At 38.4% G+C, this 20,528-nt stretch overlaps 1 protein-coding gene across 7 annotated transcripts in view; it reads left to right on the plus strand.

Moving 5' to 3' along the window:
- The window catches only part of MAP7D2 (MAP7 domain containing 2), a 77,619-nt gene that overhangs the window by 49,066 nt on the left and 8,025 nt on the right, over positions 1-20,528 (plus strand). Inside the window, exons 1-9 of one of the 7 annotated variants that reach the window (XM_090124716.1) lie at positions 2,558-2,819; positions 3,032-3,146; positions 4,041-4,139; positions 6,042-6,152; positions 7,389-7,511; positions 10,366-10,514; positions 11,651-11,778; positions 19,415-19,638; positions 20,025-20,151. In XM_090124716.1, the coding sequence (XP_089980842.1) occupies positions 3,047-3,146; positions 4,041-4,139; positions 6,042-6,152; positions 7,389-7,511; positions 10,366-10,514; positions 11,651-11,778; positions 19,415-19,638; positions 20,025-20,151 (1,061 nt within the window). In that variant the 5' untranslated portion in view covers positions 2,558-2,819; positions 3,032-3,046. Of the gene's footprint in view, positions 1-2,557; positions 2,820-3,031; positions 3,147-4,040; positions 4,140-6,041; positions 6,153-7,388; positions 7,512-10,365; positions 10,515-11,650; positions 11,779-19,414; positions 19,639-20,024; positions 20,152-20,528 lie in introns of those variants that run through there. The other 6 variants (XM_090124680.1, XM_090124686.1, XM_090124683.1 and 3 more) reach the window with 6 other exon arrangements.

The following is a 20,528-nucleotide window of genomic DNA, read 5'->3' on the forward strand; positions in this document are numbered from 1 at the left end:
TTCTTTATCTAACCTATATCTGCAGAATTTCATTAAGCTTAATCATTATGTTCTATAGTGCTGTAATGAAAGGCTCTTTGCAAATGATAATAAATGATCCTCTCCACATTGTGTAATTGAAGATTTTGACCTCAGAATGCGAGTGGTGTGAGCTTTCATATATGTATGAAAAATTGTTTCACTTTAAACTATTTAATCATGCATTCCATTTTATTTTTAAAACAGTGTTTTTTATAGTACGTGGTGTGAGTGTATTCTGTAGTTTGGGAACTAGAGAATATTGTTGGTATTTGCTCTGAGCAGGATTAAAGAAAACCATTATTAATCACTCAGATGAAACTTGTCTGCTGTCATACTGTATTTTTTTAATTAATGTGTAAGAATGTTAATTAGGTTACAGAAGGAAAAATGATTCTGTAGGATTATGTGTTTTAATGGAAAAGAATTGGGAGGGTCATTTTATTTCGAGTGTGGGTAGAAACATAAATTGGAATAAAAAGTACAGTAGATAAAAGTAAAGAAAAGGAGCTAACTGCAGAGAGCTGGTGCTGAAATAACAAGCTTAGAAAGCAGAAGTACAGAAACGGGTCTGAAATAGAATGAAGTTAATGTTGGAAAGTGTGAAGGTAAAAGTGGAATATGTGAACTTGAAATAACGAGCCAGCACATACAGATTTTCAATGTGAAAATTTAATCACCAAATAGTAAGAATGAAAGATTGGAGCAAACTACAGGGAATCTAAAGGCTGGGAGATTACTTGCAGGATTTCTTTTCATGTCCGAAGTATGGACAAGAAGCAATGGGATATTCAAAATGTGACAGTTTTTCCTGTGCTATTACAGAAAATACCTTGCTTGAGCTTTGTGATTCTTTATGCATGTGCACTTCAGTGGGGGAAAAAAAGGGGAAGGAAGAGCAGATAACACGTTCACATGGTATACCTGCCTGGCCAAGAATGGCACAGAAGAAACAAAAGAAATGGGGGAGGGAGAAGCAGCTGCATGATTTCAGCAGTCTTTGCCCAATGTACCTGTGAGCTAAAGATAGAGAAGGGAGACCAAAATAAAGTGAGCACAGAACATGGGACTAAAAGGTTGTCTTCCTGGAGATAACAGCTGTAATTGTAGCAGCAAGTCAATTGGCTGAAAGGTAACACAGGCTGAAGAACTGAGTGCCTTTTTTCATATTTGTACAGAGCATAATGTAATCGAATTTATGATATAAGTGGCATGTAAGAAAATAAAGAGAGCTTAAATGCAGCTTGGTAGATGCTAGCAAGGTTGGATGAGGTGGGAAGCTTGGTTGGCAATAAATTGCTGGAAATCATTCATGGTAGAGGAAGAGATTCTTCAAAGATGTGTAAGAGAGAAAGGATGTTATAGATACACTCTCATCAGCTTCTGGATGACTGCTGTTAATGAAAGCCAGTGGCTGTAGACAATCGCAGGAAGGTAACACAAATTTTGTAGATACTTGCATAACGGTTCCCAAAGTGGTAGTTACTTGGTTACTTGCCTGGTGCTTGGGTATGATCTTCTGAAGAAGCAAAATTAGAGATTGCAGGCTCACCATCAGTACAGAGACTGTAGGAGACATGCTTGAACAAAGACTGATATTTTGGGGATTAAAATCTGTCAGGGAAGGGGGATGGGAGAACCAGACCCAAGTCCTGAATCAATGAGAAGGAATAATCTGGACAGGAGATGCAGAAAGGTTTCCAATGTAGTTGAGCTGAGTTGTCAAAAGATCTTGGAGACGGTGCAAGGGATTGGTAACAGTGGAAGAGGATCTGATGTAATCACAGAAACTGTTTCTGGAGTGAGAAGCCTACGTTAGCTAGAGTTTTAAGTGATCAGAATGGGAATTTTGTGCTAAATTGGAAGGACGTAGCAAAGGTAGTAAGTAATATGTCTGAGAATACTAAGGGCATCAAAGGGGTTAAAAACCATTGGGGCAGAGGTTGGAAGCAGCAAGAGTGGGCTCATCTCTTATAGTAGAGATTTGATTGCTGAACTGTGGGGGTGGAGAGGTTGCCAGATGTGAAAGAAGGAAGGTGGCAGGTGATGGAATGGTGGATGGGGAAGAACCAGTTTTTGTCTGATTGAAGAGTGCAGAGGAAGCATGCAGAGATCCTTGCTACAACAATAAACCATAGATAAACTGGTAGAGGGAGGAGATGGGAAGAAAACCAAGCAGAGATCTATGAGAGTTAGGAGGTGATGGAAATGAAACCAGAAGACCTGTCTGTGAGTTAAAAGTAAGGCAGTATTTGGCACGAGAGAGAATCATCTTTTTGTTCTTCCTCATCAGAAAATTCTAACTCATCATGCCATGGAGAGGAGCATGAAGGTGGAGGAAAAAAGATAGCTCTGAGCAGGGTGATCTAAGCATGTACTAAGAAAAATGCACAAGAAGAGGAGAAGGGGGGAAAAAAAAAAAGCTTTTAGATGCTTAGGCTATGAAGAACGCAGTGTAAGAAAGGAGGGAGTTTCCCCAAAAATAAATAATTAACTAAGCCATCCTGCAAAGTAACCTACTTTGGGTTTGAAGTGATCATTTATCTGCGTGGCTAGGAGGAGCCACTGGCATTGCAGCAATTTAGCTGTACTCAGAAAGGGTTGGAAGAAATCCTGAGGTCTGCATAGACAAGAAGGAGTTAATGCTTGTCGAGCATTATTCTTATACAAATTAAGTCCAGAGCGCAGCAGCAGCCTCACCAGCAGGAGCAGATGCTAGGCAGTGATGCAACCTGTGTTATTTACTTAGGCCTCTGTAGTGACCTCAGTGGCTTGCAGACAAAGGATACACAGATCTGGAGGTAGGTAACATATTGATACATTCCTTATTTAATCTCTTTTTATTCTATTGGAAACCAGCTCCTGTAAACATTTTAAGTGGAGCAACAGGGGAACAGCTTATTTTTAGCATTCTTTAAGAAGATAAAAAAAAATAATTAAAAAAAAATATGTTAAAAAGCCCTGAAAGAACTGATTCAGCTTGGTTTCTCTGTTTTTGTACTATTATAACCAGGAACGTTTAGAAGCCATGATGCGTCGGTCTCTTGAACGCAGCCAGCAGCTGGAACAGAAGCAGAAGCGATGGTCGTGGGGAGGAGCACTGGCTGCAGGCTCAGGAGGGAGAGATGGTGAGTGAAAGAGGCTGCCTGCATTGCAGATCCTGAAGTGCAAAATGCATGAGGTTGTGGAGATAGTGAGGATGGTGCGTTTTGTAGTTAGTGTGGTACTGCAGGGGCTGCTGCCTTGGGGCGTGAAGAGATGCAAGATGCTTTGTAATTGCTTGCCAGGCTTCCTCTCTCTAACACTTTCTGGGAAGAAAGGTCACTCCTAACTTCAGGAATGCAGATCGTTTTAATCAGATTCTGCTTTGAGGATGACAGATGCTAAAATCAAAATTTGTGCTCTTTCTCCTTTACTTTCTTCCCCCGCATTGTCTTCCCACACACATGGTTAGCAAATTTAATATTCACCAGAGGGCTAAGTGCTGGCCAAACCTTGAAAAGATGATCTGTTATTGTTTGGTACTTCTGCAAACCTGATGGGAATTTCTACATGGCTATGCAGCATCTGCAGTTTAAAATAGTTTTGAGGTTTTTTTTCCTCCCACGTATTGCTGTTGTGCTTTTTGATTTGGCTTCAGTACAGATAATTTTTATTTCATAATCAGTCACGTACTGCTTTTATATTTCAAAAGTATGCATGTTTTCTGTTTGAAATCACAGAATTTACTTAAATTGGCCAGGTTTGAAAAAACTGTAGTCATAGGAAAATATATCCATGGTTGGGTGGTAACAAACTATGACAGTTACTCTTTTTTAAACAGTATGTAAATATATTTAACTCTAAAATGACAAACTGTTCCACAGGAAATTAAATATATATGATTAAAAAGAAAGGAGTCTTTCATGCGTTGAGAAAGAAACCAGATTGTCTTTGTGATGCAGTTTGTGCTTGATTCCACCTCCCCCAACTTATTCAGTAATTCTTTCACCTCTTTTTGCTCTGATCTCTCTGCTGTGTAGGTGAATCAGAAAATACCCCACCCCCTGTTCTAGGTTTAGCTGCCAACACCCTTCCTCCAGACCCTGTGACCTCTACTGCTCCTGCTGATTCCTTCAATGGTATTTCAGAGAATCACAGTACCATCGTGTCTCGTTTATAACTGTTCTAATCACTGTAGTCCATCATCACTGATTTCGTCCTTCCTAACCACTGTTTTCTTATTATTTCAGTCTGATGCTCTGCAGCATTACTCTTAGTGATGTGGACCAAGTGTCTTTTTAATTTGCTTTTAATTTTGCCATAGTGGAGCAGTGCATGCCTCACATTCCACAGTAGAGGCATCGCATGATTTTCCCACTAACTGTAGACGTCTACAACACGGATTCTCATTTTTGTTAATTCAGTAGGCACTCTGTGTTTGTTTGAGTGTTTGCGTGTGTGTATAAATATATTGCAGTTGAAATGTACATCTGCAGGTGCTCCTTAAAAAAATCACTATGAGGAAAATATGTTAAGGAGATGGTATTTCATCAGAACAGCCTCTTTTTTCACATCAAGGGCCTTTGTCTGCAATATTTTGAAAACGAGCAAGCTTAGTATAAGCAGCCGTGCTGTGTTTTCAGCCTTTTGCAGTGAATTTTGGCCAAGCTGGTATTAGTAACCAACTCAAATAGTTGACTTTGTGTATAGGCAGTCACGTTTTGTTTTGTGTTTTTCGTTTCGTCATTATTTAATTATTTTTTATTCTCCTAAAAGGACTGTGAAGTAGATGAGTATTATAGGGTTAAGAATGAATTGCATGTAGGATTTCTAACTTCGATATCAAATGTACTTGGCATTTTAATAACGTAATGCAGCCTGTGTTTTAAGAAGTAGGATCCTCCCCTCCCAGGAGGAGAAGCTGGGCTTGGATATTCCTCCTGCAGAATGTGCCCTATTGGTTCTTGGGCCCATGCTCTTACAGAATTACTCTTTCTGTGCAAACAGATTGTGCACAGCAACAATTAGTACAGGCATTTCAAAGAGATTTGGGTTTGCAGCTGATGCAAGCATAGTGGCACTGTACCCGTACTTTAAAAAAGGGAGTATAGAGAATTGTATTGCTTACTGTAGTAGGTGGAGGCAAATCCTGTAGGACCCCACTGAGGTGAGGTTTTTGTGGGTGTCATAGTGAATGCAGTGGCTTAGGGGCTGCAGGTGTGGAGCCACATATATGCCTTTAGCTGAATGTATTTTTGCGCCTGAAAGAAACAGAATTCAAATTCAAAGGGCAAAGCCTCTTCTTTTCTGTGCTTCTGAGCATCATGCAGTGCTCATCATAGAGCAGTGCACTGTAGTAATAGCTGAATAACATTTTTCTGTCATTCTGTTGAGTAAATGGCAAGGTAGGAAATGGGTATTGTGCTCAAACAGGCTGTCAAACAGTATTTTAGAATAAATAACAGGGGGAAAAAAAAACAGACAATTGGGGTGGCATCAAAGAGCTGGCTTTTTTTTTCTTCTCCCCAAGTGCAAAAGCCTAACCAGTCACCAAAAGAGTGAGTGAATTCTCATTGTGTGAATGCACCAATGTTGATTATTTCATTTCTGCATTAGAGTAATGCCTGCAGTCTACCCCAGCTTTTCCAGACTGAAAGTAGGCAGCGGGTGGAGGAAGGAAGGTGAGGATCAGAGGCCCCCCTTGTATGCAGTCTGGGATTATAGGTAACTTTCTGCTTGTGCTGTTATCTTCTGTTGGAACGGCTTCATTCAGCAGACATGATACACAGTTATTTGCCTGTGGCACTGTAAAACACAGGCAGTTGTATAACCGAAATGTAAAATTCGCAAGCAGAAAAGTCACATTCCAGAGTCTGTCCCAAATGGTCCTTTGGCAGTCGGAACACGTGTACGTCAGGCCTTGCTCATTCAGCGCTGTGGTCAGCAGCAAGGCCGCGAGTACAAATGCAAGGTTAATTTTTGGGAGTTGATTATCAACACTGTGATCCGAATACAAATATCTTCAATGCGTCTCTCTGCAGCATGTGACAAACTTTCAGCTTCTACAATGAACCTGCCAAAGCAAATGGAATCGCCAATCAGTAAGCGCCTCTCCTCCTCCACAGCGGCAATAACACATTCCCCCGACAGAGGCAAGTGAACATGCTGGTCTCCTGCCAGCATAAACTCTCCTTCTGCTTAAAGCAATTCTTCTCTGCAACTATCTGTGCAACTCTCTTATGTCTATTATTCAAAAGACATCAAACATTTAGGGGTTGTGTGTTGAATTATTAATCTGAAATACAATCAAATCGTTGAGTAGTCTGTCCCAAGGCTGTGCTGCCTCACTGGAGAGCCTAGGTCAACGCTGTGGGGTTTTTTACTCTAGCAAACAGGGTTGTGCTTGCTGTAACTGCAGCATTTCCCATAATAGTACAGATTGTGATCTTCCTAGCAATGCGGACATGGCTGGACAGTAGGTATGGGCTGCACCGTTGGCAGCAGTACATCCATGAGTCTCATGGGAGTTCTCGATCTGGTGACCAGAGCCTTTTAATTTGATTTGAAACCCTGATGCATGAGAGGCTCAACGAAAGATGATTGTCTTGCAGGATTAGTGGTTACTGAACACTATTGAGAGAGCTGGGGAATTTATCCCACTGTAAACTCTTTTGGACCTTTCTGATTTGTTTTATTTGTATTTTTTTCCACCACCTTCTTAACTGAGAAAAAAATACTGACTGAAGGAAATGACAGTAAAGGCTTATTTCTAAACTGAAAAGAGAAAGTAAAATTCATTTCCTTTCTGAGCTACTTACTGAAAACTCATCAATAGCTTTGAGATTACTGCAATTGGTGGCTTTATTCACATGCAATAAGAACATCTATAGATATCTTTCTTATATAATTGATGCTTTTTTTTTTTTTTCTGGAAAGGAATGCAGGCATATTGTGTAAGATTTATATAATGCAGTGAGACTGCACATTTTAAATGTATTCCAGCATGGTTTGCACGCTGGTGAGTAGCTACGCTATTAGACCAAATGTTTCACCTTTTCTGTCAAGGTAAAAAAGCAAACATTTCTCATGCTGAGTCATGAAAGCCACCATTTTGCAGAATGGAATATTCTATTTTCTAAGAACAAAATGCAGCGTAGGCTTAACCTTAGTATATTTATTGTACAGGTAGAAAACTAATTTAAAGTGATGAAAGAACCAGAAACCATTTTTCAAAGGGAATGAAGATTATCTGAAAATACTTAAATCTCAAGCACTTCAAGACTCTTTCATTTCATTTAATCATTCCATTCTTTTGTTTCTGTTATTTTAACATGAAGTTTTGTTATGTTGCATTTTAAATTTTATTTTTATTTGCTCCCATCCTTCAGCTCACCGCATGCATCTTAGTCCAATGGAAAACTTTATTGTTTCTCGACTGCTGACTCCCACACAGTCATCTTTAGCCAGAAGCAGAAGTACTTTAATGCTTTCTGAGCAGTACAATAATCCAGGTAAAAATGTGAATTACTCACTTTGAAACCATTAAGGTATGTTTTTGATTGCATTTGAGTAGCTACTTAAAAAAATAGAGTACTGTGAATCAAATGACAATTGGTATGGTAGCACAAAATAGACTGTTCTTGATAGCAGTGTATCGAAAAAGCACATCATCTTGTCTTTCTCGTTCTGAATATTTCCTAATAAGGAAAACATAGAAACATAGTGGTTATTCAAATCTAAAATAATAATAATAAAAAAAGAAATGATTTAATAAATCCCACTGGTTTCAGTGATACGCTGAAAACTGAATACATTCATTTTGAAAGAGTTTTTTAGAACAGCATGTGGCACTTCTCAGAGCAAAACACAAGAATTTCACTGACATGCATTAATGTCATCTCCTTTTATGCCCAAGTAGAATGTAGAACGAAATTCCCAGTGTACCATTTGAGTCTTAACTATTTTTACTGGGGTGGCAGTTCTTTACTGTTAAATCATTTTTTTGTCTTTTAACTGTTTTTGTGTATGTGTATTTTTTGTATGTGTGTCCATACGTATAAAGCACATACAAAATGATATTTCCTTAAAGGAAAATAATAGACATGCTGATTTGTAAGATAACAGTTCCAGAAGTTGTTATTCTTGAAGAAGGTAAAAATTAGAGATGATAATTGCTGATCTTATTAGTAAATAGCAGTCTCGCAAGATGAGGGTTTATTAACAACTACGAAACTGATGTTTCCAGTCCTGTTAATACTTAGGCAAGGACCTAACTTTGAGCAGTTCCTGGTTAAAAGGTTATACCTGCTCACGGTGTATGCATAAATGGGTACCAAAGTGTTATAGCTCTTTCTCAGTTTTATTCAGAAACAAAACAATGAACACCCAAACACCTGTTCGCAAAAGGGAACTTTTTTTTCCAGACAAAAGTGGTTAGACAGCACAAAACTGATCATCTTGATGATCGCTATTTTTGTGTGTCATGATTACAGTAAGTTCAGGTCCTGCATCTGTTTTTTCACTGCAAGGTCTTTTAAAAATGGATTAGGCAGTAAGCATGCTTTCCTTTATGCAGTGTTCTTTGTTGCAGTGTGTAGGGACACTGGTATGGAGCCACTCTGAAATGACTTCCCTTGTGGGTGCAGGAAGCAGAAATCTTGCCATACAATGCTTTGCCTATGAGAGAATTCCCAGATTACTTACTGTCCAGGGAGCAGCTACTGCTACAACTGAACAAAAGTCAGTTCAAATCTAGATAAATATATTTTGTTGAAAACGTTGAGGTGAATTGCCAGGACACCTACAGATGTTGCTGTCTGTGTTGTCTTTGATACTGAAGAAATCAATAGACAAAATTCTTTGTCCTTCCCTGGTCATCTTGCCTGTAAATTCCCAGCCTTATCTCCCTCTTCATCACAGAGTCTTTAAAGTAGCATGCTGGCTTGTCTAATAGGGATGTCACTTGGCCTACAGGTCAACTTTTTCCTAAAGTGAAATTGGAGTGACAATTGATTGTTTTGTCAGTAGTTGTCAGCAAAAAGGTTGAGGGAGGATTTCTTCCTTGATGTGTACTTTTTCAGTAGAAGCAATGTCATGAACCTGGAATGGGGTCTTCCCTTTTCATAATCATATAATGTGCTCTTGTGATTGTCTTTGGGCTCCATTCCTGCACGATCTGTAGGTTTAGGAATGAGGATCCTAGCTTTTATGACTTTTGAAGGCAACACGTTATTAATATAACTCTAAGTCAAGACATTCAGATAAACGTGAATTATGAGAGTTCAATAAAAACTGTTTTTCTTATGGTTGAAGTAGAGCTACCTTAAGCAACAGTCAAGTTTCCAAACATTTTTGTCAACATGCAGCAAACTTGACAAGTTGCTAGGAAGTCATTCAAAAGAAAATGTGGGCCCAGTTAAACTTGAAAGCATGTAAAAATTGAATCTTAAGAGATTTCATGGCACTGCCCCCAACTTGGAAAAAAAAAAAAAAAGTTATTTCCTTTAAATTTGAGTATAATTAATATTTTTCCAAAGTCAGTGTCCTTCTTGACTTATTTTGAAATAGGACTGTAAACACTGCCACATGATTACAATTTCTGTGTATTTTATTAATGAAGCATATGTTCTGTTGATGGTTTTATATGTTTGTGGAAGTTTCATCTTAGCAATATGAACAACAACGATAATAAAAAAAAAAAAAAAAAACCAGGAGTAAAATATCCCATTTTTTTTTTTAAATCCTGTTCATATTGCAAATAAAAAAAGGAATACCCAGAAAGTGTTGCCCTGTAAAGTGTATTTACCAGTAATGACAATAACTGAAATACCTACAGCAGCATTTAATTTAGGGTTTGTTCAAGAATTTGAGTTATTATTTTAAAAAGCAATTGTGATACTTAGAAGCCTTTGTCATGTTTAAGCTTTTTTAAAACACAAACAAAACCAATTCTTGTGCTTCTGTCACTCTTCCATTTTCACAGTATTTCTTCAGAAGTTATCCAACTGGAATTGTGTGATTACTCTTTTTGTCATATGCAAAGGAGCTGAGAGTTTTCAGAAGAGAAAAGAATTGCAGTCATAATCAAGTGATTCAAAAAGTGTATGGATAAGAAAACGATATATCTGGGATTGAGTTAAAAACAAACAACAAAACAACTCTGTAAAATGTTACCTTCAGTTGAGGCATTTTTAGTAAATATGGGACCATGATGAATGTATTCCACAATGTGGTCTTTTTTGAAAATTGGAAAACTTGAAAACAACCTTTGAACATTTTGATGTAAAAGTATGCTGTTTTCTCCTCTCCCTTGCCTCCTCTGTCTGTGCTCCCTTTTGCTCTTGCTATTGTGCTATAACTCTTTAGTATTCCATATCTGTCCTCGTGTAGCACCAGCTAGTCCTCTAAAATCTCCCTACAAGCCTTCCCCCACCCGAAGCACAGACAGGAAGAAGGCGACTTCACCCTCCACTTCTGATGCCGGGAAAGGGGCGGCTGCAGGTGAAGTGACTCAGGTCAGTTTGGAATATTCTTGATTTTACTTCTGGATAAAGTGTTGGGCCTTCTCGTCGTTACCTTTCACTTTGCATCACTTTATTTTTACTAGTATCTTTTCTGTAAGAAGCAGTAAGAAAGTAAGACTTGCGTGCATCTGTTGCTTTTCTGCTCTGGCGTTGCAACATTTCAGTATCTTCCTCCTGCTGGAAGTCAATGTTAAGCAATGGTATTTAGAGCAGCAACACCTTTATTTTCAGGGAACTGAGAAGTGCATACTTCTGGACTCGCCTATAACTTCTGGGAGTGGGGGATGACAAACAAAATCTTTCTGTATAAGTCAGTCCAGTTTTGCTGGTTAATTAGGAGGCTTTGCATATTTTGGAAACTTGCCAAAATTACTGGCAGTGAATCTTTTCCATACGAATTGTTTAACTCTCTCTGTAGACATTTTAGATGCTGTTTGCATAAAAGCCATGTTATTGATCCACTGTAGTTTCCAGAAAATATAAAGTCGTTCACCTTCACTCAGTCTACACAATGAAAGACACAAGTTATAGAAAATTTATGTTAGGGCTCTGAAATAATTTTTATATATAAATAATAAATTTTATTATTTTTGATATATTAATTTATATATATAAATAATTTTTATAGTTTTTATAAGATCCTGTATCTTCCAGTAGTTAATACTAAGAGTAGGGGGTTTTGTACCATCTGAATTAGATGCAAGTGAGACGACCAGAGCTGGGAGCTGAAGTTTTGCATGATTCATGCTGTTACACCTGGCAGCATTTATGAGAGATGTATGCTTGCACTACTGACTATATCTGAGAGGCTGTGCAGTAAGATCTAGATGGTTTTGATTACTCCACCCAATACTCTTTTCAGCCCTCCACCAAGAACTCTTGGAGAAGAATGCACTGATTTGATTTTACTTACTTGCTCCTTGTTTAATTACTATATCAATGCAAGATGTGACCTGTTTTTAATGTGTATGGAAAAAAATGCTCCTGACTTGTGAGCTGCTGTTAAAAAATTGTTGAGAATGTATGCTACGTGAATCTGTTCATATGTCATTTTGTTACTAAAATTATCAAATATGTTTTGAAGTATTGCTCCTAATCAGAAAAACTAAAATAATTGGTGTTTCTAGACTGAGAAAATAAAGAAAGAGAAGCGACCCACCACACCTGGTTCATCATCTGGAATGGGATCTCCTCTCAGAAGGTCTGATTCTCCTGCTGCTATGTCCAGAAGATCCGCCTCACCTGCCACACCTAAGTATGCCTTTTTGATTAGTGATCAGATATGCTCTGAGCTTCTTTTTATCTACAAAGAATGCATGATTTCCTGAAGAATTTCCTTGGTAGGGTTGTATAAAATCCAGTTAATTTTAGTTATGCACATAGGGAGGGAGGAGCAGATGAACAGATACATATGAATTTGTGTTAAAGGTCTCTGGAGATATTCAGTGTTTTCTTATCCTTCTGAAATTATTGCTGTGCAATTCAGTTACTGTGAAATTTTATTTAAAATTTTGTTTTTTAAGCACGCATTTGTTTTATTTGATTTTGGACAAATGCACAAAACATTAATACTAACCAGAAATTTTAGTGTTTAAAATGTCTTTGCTGGCACTACTATCTGTATCCATCAGTAAACTTAATTGGAACAAGTAAACACTGGAACAGGTTGCCCAGAGAGGTTGTGGATGCCCCATCCCTGGAGGCATTCAAGGCCAGGCTGGATGTGGCTCTGGGCAGCCTGGTCTGGTGGTTGGCGACCCTGCACATAGCAGGGGGGTTGAAACTAGATGATCATTGTGGTCCTTTTCAACCCAGGCCATTCTATGATTCTATGATCTAAACCATTGGTTTTAATCTTTGTTCATTTACAGATCTCTTCCTCCCACACCACCCCATGCAGGATTGTGGACCTATGGCTTAGCTGACCTTACTTGCCTTACTGAGTTGCTTTTCTTAGTCCTCAGTTGCAAACTGTCAGAACTGTAGTGTGTCTGCCATGGTTTGCAACTCACAGGTCTAAACAAATGCTTCTTCAGCTTTCTTAGAACAGGATATTAAGTCTGACTCAAGTGCTTAAGTTCTCTAAGGTACTCATTGTCTACAGTAGTTATCTGTGGTTTCTTTTTCTAGACCCTGTTCATGGGTCCTATGTTGAAAATGATCTCCTTTGTCTGGTTATAAATATTATTTTCTATTTGAACCTGGTTATATTCCAAACCATTCTGATCTTTCTGATAAACTTCTTCAAAAGTCAGCCTCGTGTTCCTTCTTTGCCTTAGTTCTGTGTGCACAATCATTTAATGGAGAAGTGATATTGTTTTGCATGCAATTCTGGTGTGAGGCAAAATGTGGGAAATAATCTGATTTAGGGCATCCTTTCTGTTTTAGACATCCCCTTGCATGCAACTGCGGAATTGCAATTCATGTTATGGGCCACAAGTGTACAAACTTTCAATACCACATCTAGAATGTCATCGCTTTCTGAACTGTGTAACTTTTGTAAATAATGTAGTGATATGGAATGTTAATGACAGTCAGCTTTGGCATTAAAATTTTGAGCAGGTCATTATAAAACAGGCTCTCCAAAATGTATAGAGAAAAGTTCAAGCAGTAGAAATGTGTATTATTCTGTAATTTGTTGATATTCCCTGTTCAGAATGCATTTTTCAGGTCAATCAAGCAGCATAAAAGACACAGCAAGAAACAGGTATAATTAAAACAAAATGATTGCTGAGAAATGGGCTACTGAGCGTGGGCAGTCACTGAAAATGTTGGCATAGCTCATTCTAAAGATGTCTTCATGGGACAGGATGAAAAGAGATGTGGTCAAATAACCAAACAGATGCTTAGTGCTCAGTGAAAAAGGCATGGCTACTCTTAATTTATAGAACTAATTTCCTTAGAAGGTTAGGCAAAGATTTAGTTTTTTTCTTTTTCATTTTTTTTTTTTTTCCCCCAGAGAGGCAAATTCTGAGAACCTTTTTATAGGAAAATGTTTTCATGCATGTAAGGAATATAGACTCTGCTTTTTAGAGGAAGAAGCAGGTGCTGCATGGAGGAATTAGGATGCTTGCTATGGGTTTCTCTGTGACTGTAAGCCGGAAAGTTATCCCCTTTTTCCCTCCCTGTCCTCCTTAAGAGAATCTTATTCTGACCACTGCTACAAATGTATTACTGAGAATTTAATCTTAACATGGCCCAATTAGAACACCCTCTTTGACCTTATGAGAGTTACAGCAAATACAGTTTAAATCCATGTTAGTTACCGATTGCAAAACGGCACTTCTGCTATAGCACTCTCCAGGCTTCCCTCAGAAATTAAAAAAAAAATCAACCAAAATGCATCCTGATCATCCTACTTGGATATTATATAGAGATGATGGTCTGGCTGCCCATGGATTTAAATGTAGGAACCTTCTTTTAGACTGTATCACCTTAGCTTCTCCTTCAAAATTAACTGTGGGGCTTAAGAATAATTGTAACGCAATTTAGTATATAAATAAAATATTCATTCTCCTTGCAAACCTGACAGTCTTTTCCAAGTTTTTAATCTTTCTCCATCTAGCACCTTGTATGGCCAACAATTACATGTGGAAGAAATAAGAATACGTATTCAACAGCATTAGTAGTTAGTGATCCTGCATAGCACCTTATCTTTGAAAGCTGTTGAGGAAAGAATCAAGCGTGGGCTATGATTGGGGTGGTAGTTAGCTGTATGCATTTTTCTTCTTAAAAATGTATGGCTCGACATTCCAGTCTGCTTGGTATTGTTGTAGTTCTTAGTTGTTTTCAGTCATCATCTTGGTTTGTGAGTGGTAGTTGCATGTTTTTTTTCTATGTTGTTTCATTGTTTATGTGAAGTGTAACCTAAGCAGAAACAGTGACTTACGGCAGGATAGATTTGCAGTAAGTACATAAATAAAGATGTTTGTGAAGGTACAAATTTCAGTGAGAAAGAAGAGAGGAAATTAAAAAAAAAAAAAAAAAATCTGTGCAAAACGTAACTTCCAAGAAAAATGCGTAAGCAAATGCTGACCTCAGAAGGAGAGAGAAAGAAATATGTATGATAAGGAGTAGGAATACTTATAAGCAAAGGAGAAATTGAAACGATGGCAAAATCTAAGTATATTATCAGAGAATGCCACACAAAAAAGAAGCGTGAAAGTATTGCTTTGAATGCAGTATAGATCAGTTGACTGTAATGGCTGTGAGTGGGTTGGAGCTGGGAAAATAGACAATGTTCTTTAATTTAAAAATTAAACTAATTGTAAACAGTTGCTGTTGGATACTGGTGGTGTAAAATGCTTCTGTTCTTCAGAGCTTTTACTTTGTCAATAATACCAGGATTTTGTGTGAGTTTTTTTTCTTCTCCTGATTGTTTCACCTTCAAAGATCCATACGTTAATCAGTTTATTCTTGCAGCATCCCTCAGAGGGTTAGGTAAGTGTCCTATCTTATAGATTGGCAAAGCAATAAAGCCTGCGTCCTTCACGTGTCTTTGGGTAAATAGTCCCTTTGAAATCAATGGAACTTGACTGAATCAAGGAAGTAGAGTTTAGTTTTAAGTGCCTTCAGATAAGTGAATAAAAATGGAAAGCTCTGACAAGACTCTACATTAGGTTATTTTGCCAAACCATTATCTCACTTATGTGAGGAGAAAAAGGGAGAGGGGGATGGGAGATGGGAATGCAGCTCTGCTCCTCCTCATTTGTTTCCAGCTCCCAGTTTGTACCACACTGCTTTGCTGACAGTTGCACTAACAGAACCTGTAACTCAGTTCTTTTGGGCAATGTTCCACTGCAGCCACTGGAACATTGCTTTGTCTTCAAAATACGTGTGGGCAATCAAATTACAGAATAGTGATTAAATATGTATGTAGGGTACAACAAAAATGTCCAGATCTAAAAGAGTTAAAAAAAAATAAAAAATAAAAAATGGCCTATTGGAAAGATGTGTATCACGTGTATCTCAGAAGTAGCTTTTATGTCCCCCACTAACCCATCTTTAATTTTATTATTTGATACCTACTGTGTTTATTTTTCTCAATCTTTGTTCTGCATTGGAAAGATAACAATGATAAAATGTGGGATTATTCTGTTCTCCAGCAGCTGACCTACAGGGTAGGCCAACTGGAGGTTTTGAAAACATTGGTAGTAATGCAGCTATCAAAGAAATTAGCAATACTCAATAGACCTGGTCTGAGTTTGTGCTCTTTTAAGGAATCTAAAAGAGAAATGAATCTGTCCCTGGCTAGAACAGATGAAAACTGAGAGTAAAATAAAATGCTTTTGAGAAAATATCACAGATAAAAGAGCGAAAATGTCAGAATCCAGGAACAATGTTTTGATCAGAGCAATCTCAGCGAGTTTGAGAACATGAAAGTCCTCAGTATGGTTCCAGCAGAACTTTTGTCAATTAATAGGCAGATTTGGGGGGGAAGGGGAGAGGAGAGGGGAAATGCAGCATTGCATTGCTGCTGATCTCTAATTTAAAGTTAGCCTGCTTAGGTGTTGTAACCAATGACCTGTCATGTACCTGGCTTTTGAAGAAAGCACTCTGATCTTGCTGCTTATGGACAAAAGTGGATGTGACCTCTGACTCGTCTTGTACTCCATGTACTTTACTTTGTGCGCTTAGCTAAAGTAAGCTCTGAACTCTTCTGCTATTCCTAGGACTTTCTTCTGCTGTATGGGCTACTGCTGTCTCTCTTTAATTGAAAAAAAAAAAAAAGCCACTGTAATTTAATCACCAGTGGATCCTTAGACCCGATAGAGATTTGTGCAGTGTGTTTCGGGGTCATGATGTGAATGGCTCCTTACCAGCTGGTGCCATCAGCATGGGGATGAGAGGAGAAAGCTGAGACCTCTTACTGGGAGGAAGAGGCTTCCTGTGCTTCTGCAACTGCATGTAAAATCTGGTGACTGACAGGAGCTAACTTTCAGACAGCTGATGTGCTGCCACTTCTTGGATTTTCAGGAGTCTCCTTTAATTAATTAATCTTCATCTTGTGTGCTTCCTGTATTCATGTAGCGTATAATTGCATCCCCTTCCTTTTATCCATAGGCAAAACTACTTTAAAAATCTGTCTAGATCCCCGTACAAACATGTGTCTGTTTGCCTTAATGATCTTGTTTTCTGTCTTCAAAATCAGGTTTGTCTCTTCTGGTAAAAAGTAGCATCAATCTGAATACCAGTAGAATGAAGGTTTCTTCCAGTAACAATTCTGCCCATGTTCAGGAATGTTATAGATGCTAAGTTGGCAATATGTACAATATATACAATATGTATACAAATGTACAATATATACAAGGGAGAAAGACAGTGCTCATTTAATAATTTCTACTCAACATTGAGTAAATGGTATAAAATTTCTGAAGGAAAAAAGATTTTTATTCCTAATGGGCTTTCTCAGCTTTTAACTCTTCATGCTTCACTGCTGCTGCTGTCCTTGTAGTAAATTGGCTTCAAATGCTTCTCCCTTTTAGTTGCTTTAAAATGAGTGAAGTCATATTTGTTCTTATTGCCAAAGAGCTGTAGGAAAAAAAAATCTTGTAGGTCTTAAATTTCAAAGGTATTTTACTCAGTGCATCTAGCACCTTTCTTGTCCACCAGCAAATTGTACAGTGCTCTAATTCCTATGCAGTCCAGGATTCATAGCTGTCACGGCTAGATTCCTTCCTACCTAGCTTCTTTAATTTGATTGTCATGTCTTTATTAGAGAGCAATTATATCTGTGCTACTACTGAAAATGAGTCAGCCTTAGTTATGACTATTTTGCTCTTCCTGTCACAACAAGTTAAGTAAAAAGCAATGTAGGAAATACGTGGTAAAGTCAAGTATGTAAAAGGGCCACAAGAAGGAACTATGCTTTGAGAACCTGTCTGACTGGCAATAAGCATTCTTTGTGATCTGGAGAAGGATTAAAAAAGCTGTTTGCTTTCTGTTTACATGTTATATTTTTATGAAAGGAAATGATATGATGGTGAAGCACACATGTGAGACCTATACCTATGCATCTAGGTGGGGACTTTGAAATCTGTTCCTCTATCTTTAGAAGGGCTTGGGAATCCATCTGTATCCCAAAGAGAAAACTAAAGACAGGCTAGACTAACACCAGCCAGTGTTACCAACTTCTCTTGCTGCTATTCATTACAAGAGTTGGAAACACTGACTCATCTTTTTTTAATTTCCAAAGCCTACCTCTGTCAAGGAGCAGCAGAAGTGGGCTGCCTTTCAAGGCAGAGCAGTCCAGGAGCTGTTGGTGGCAATGGGGACTGCACACACTGAGCCCCATCCCACAGCACCCAGAACAGGTGATAGGGGCCTGTCGGGTGTTGGTAACCAGGGTCAAACAGGAGTCCAGTGATAGCCAGCGAAGCCTTCACAATAATTCAGGACGAAGGACAAATCAGGACCTCAGGATCACTGGGATGCAAGGCAGAGGTGCACCTACAGCTTAGCCAAAGGGAGGAGCAGGGTCAAGGACCTGGGTTTACAGGGAGTCCCTGGGCTTGAGGGCACAGGATACCTGAGCTGAACTTCAGATTTAATTGAATGCTGACGTTCTACCAGGCCACAGGCTCTGCACAGGAACAAGAGAGTACAGGCGGTGAGGTGCTCTGCAGACTTTTCTTCCTCACAAATTGGGCACCTTTAAATGAGCTCCCTATATTCTGTTATCTCAGCATCTTTTAATATGGTGGAAAAGAACCCTTTATTTTTCTGAGCTCATGAATTGAGAGAGAGTTGAAAGACTTGTGATTTTTATTGTCTGCTCTGTAATGCAAATCATGTTCCAGTTATAATAGTCTCTGTCCTCACAATACTATAATCTAAACAAATCTTTGCACACTCATCCATTAATTTTCAACCATTGTCCATACTTTTCATGTGTGTGGTCTACCAGAGTGTGTGTACAGTCCAGAAAATATGCTGTAGTATCTGAAACTGTGTATTGTGCAGATTAAAAAAGTGATAAGGAATAACACATAATTATATCTTCATAAGGAAGGTTAAAACTGCTTGTGTAATGCTCTCCTTAATGTAGGATTGTTTCTTCTAATGAGACTCACATAAATCACTTTTTTCAGATCGTAATCTCTTTAACTTCCATAATATTAAGCCATGCAGCCCAGCTCTTCTAAATGTTAGAAGTATTTAGTTCTTGTTACCGGTATTATATAAATATTTAACGGTGTTTGTGTGTGGTTTTTTGTTTCCTTGTAATCTCTTATTCACTGAAAATATTTGCACATTACCAACTGTTCTTACCCTTGCACTGTGCCAAAACTGATTTCAGGGCTGTCACTCGATCTGAAGTACGCAGAGCCAAATGAGATAGCAGTAGTACTGCTGCTGTGCCCTGCCGTCACTGCTAGCACAGCTTTGAGCCTTGAGCCCGCTGTTCTGGTGCTGATAAAGCACCAAGCGAACCAGTGGAGTGGACTGTGGAATGGTTCGGTTGGTTCTGTCTCTTGTAGTGCTTGGGTTTACCTTGTTATGTGGTAATAATTGGTCGTAGCTTTGCTTTAAATGTTGAGATGGGCTATTGAATACAGCAGAGTAGACGAGGTGATTATGGAATGGCTGTTACGAAAAGAATTGTTTTTAGGTTGTCCATGACTGCTTTCATATAACTTGAATGATATTATTGGTCTTACTAAGTGAGTCAATAATCATTTGAACTTGCTTGCCAATTCCCTGCATTTCATATTCCGATTGCTTGCATCAGGGTAGATTCTATAGAGCAGTGTGCAAAAAAACCTGATACTCGAATATAGTCAGACACAAATAGGAAGAATGATATTTGCAAAGATGGAACTTGATTCCATGTTGTACTATGTATAGACTGTACTCAATTTTTTTTTTTTTTTTTTTTTTTTGCTCATCAGGACAGTTGCAAAGACTTATCCTCAGTCTCCTAAAAATTCCAAACAATATCCAGCTTCTCCTGTGAAGCATCGTAATCTCAACCAAGAAACTCCTAAAAAGAAAGCAGATAAGGAGAAAGAAAATGTCAGTCATCAAAAATCCCCCGGAGCACGCACTGAAGAAGCAGGCCAGGTGGCTTCTGAAAAGCATGTGCCTGCTGCAGGAAAGCCAGAAAGTAGTGAAGGTGAGCTTTTCTAGGAGAACACATTGTGAAGTATTGTGGGCCTGTGAGGATTTCAAACAGCAATGAACTGTTCTTTTTGTGAATCTCCTTGGCCATGGATTTATGAGTATGTGTAAGTACATAGTGGAAGCAGCTATGTATGGTTTTTACCTGGGTTATCAGTGAATGAAGAATGCCAGTTAATGAGAATGTGAAAATGTTGAAATGCAGGGATGCCCTCACCTATGCCGTGTTCTGTCTGCTGAAAATGTTGATATATGCATTTGAAAAGTGAAAGTGGCATAACAGCATGAACCAGGCTCATTTTAGCCACGTGCCAGTGAGTAAGTGCTGGACACTTTCACAGCTTCTTCTCTAACTTTCCATCCTTGGTCATCTTCTCCTAGGAAAGATCACAGCAGGAACAACTGATGCAGAAGAAGCTTCAAAAATTCTAGCTGAAAAAAGACGACAGGCCCGCCTCCAAAAGGAACAAGAGGAGAGGGAGAGACAGGAGCGAGAAGAACGGGAGAGGTACCTCCACTGATTCCTGAAAGTTATTAGCTAATAATATAACCTGTATCACTGAAGCTGCTTCAAAATGGTATTTTTAGAATCGATACAGGAGCTTACATTTAAATGTTAATTTCTTTATATTTGTATTCGTAATTCATTAGTGTCATTGGCACTCCTTATGACTAGGGAAGTCTGAAAATAATAATTGTGCCTCTTACAGAAGTTTGAAGAAACTATAACCCATCCAAATAGTTAGGTATGTCCACTTTGCAGTATATACTTTGTAGAAGTATATGAGGTAGTTTTAGTTTTACTGGTTCACATATAAGTACCAGTATATATGCCTTAAACTGCAAGGCTTGTATTATTGAAAACATTACCCTGAAGTTTTCCTC

This window comes from Phasianus colchicus, chromosome 1, assembly GCF_987193195.1.
Source record: "Phasianus colchicus chromosome 1, bPhaCol1.hap1.1, whole genome shotgun sequence".
In the NCBI taxonomy this organism is placed as follows: Eukaryota; Metazoa; Chordata; class Aves; order Galliformes; family Phasianidae; genus Phasianus; species Phasianus colchicus.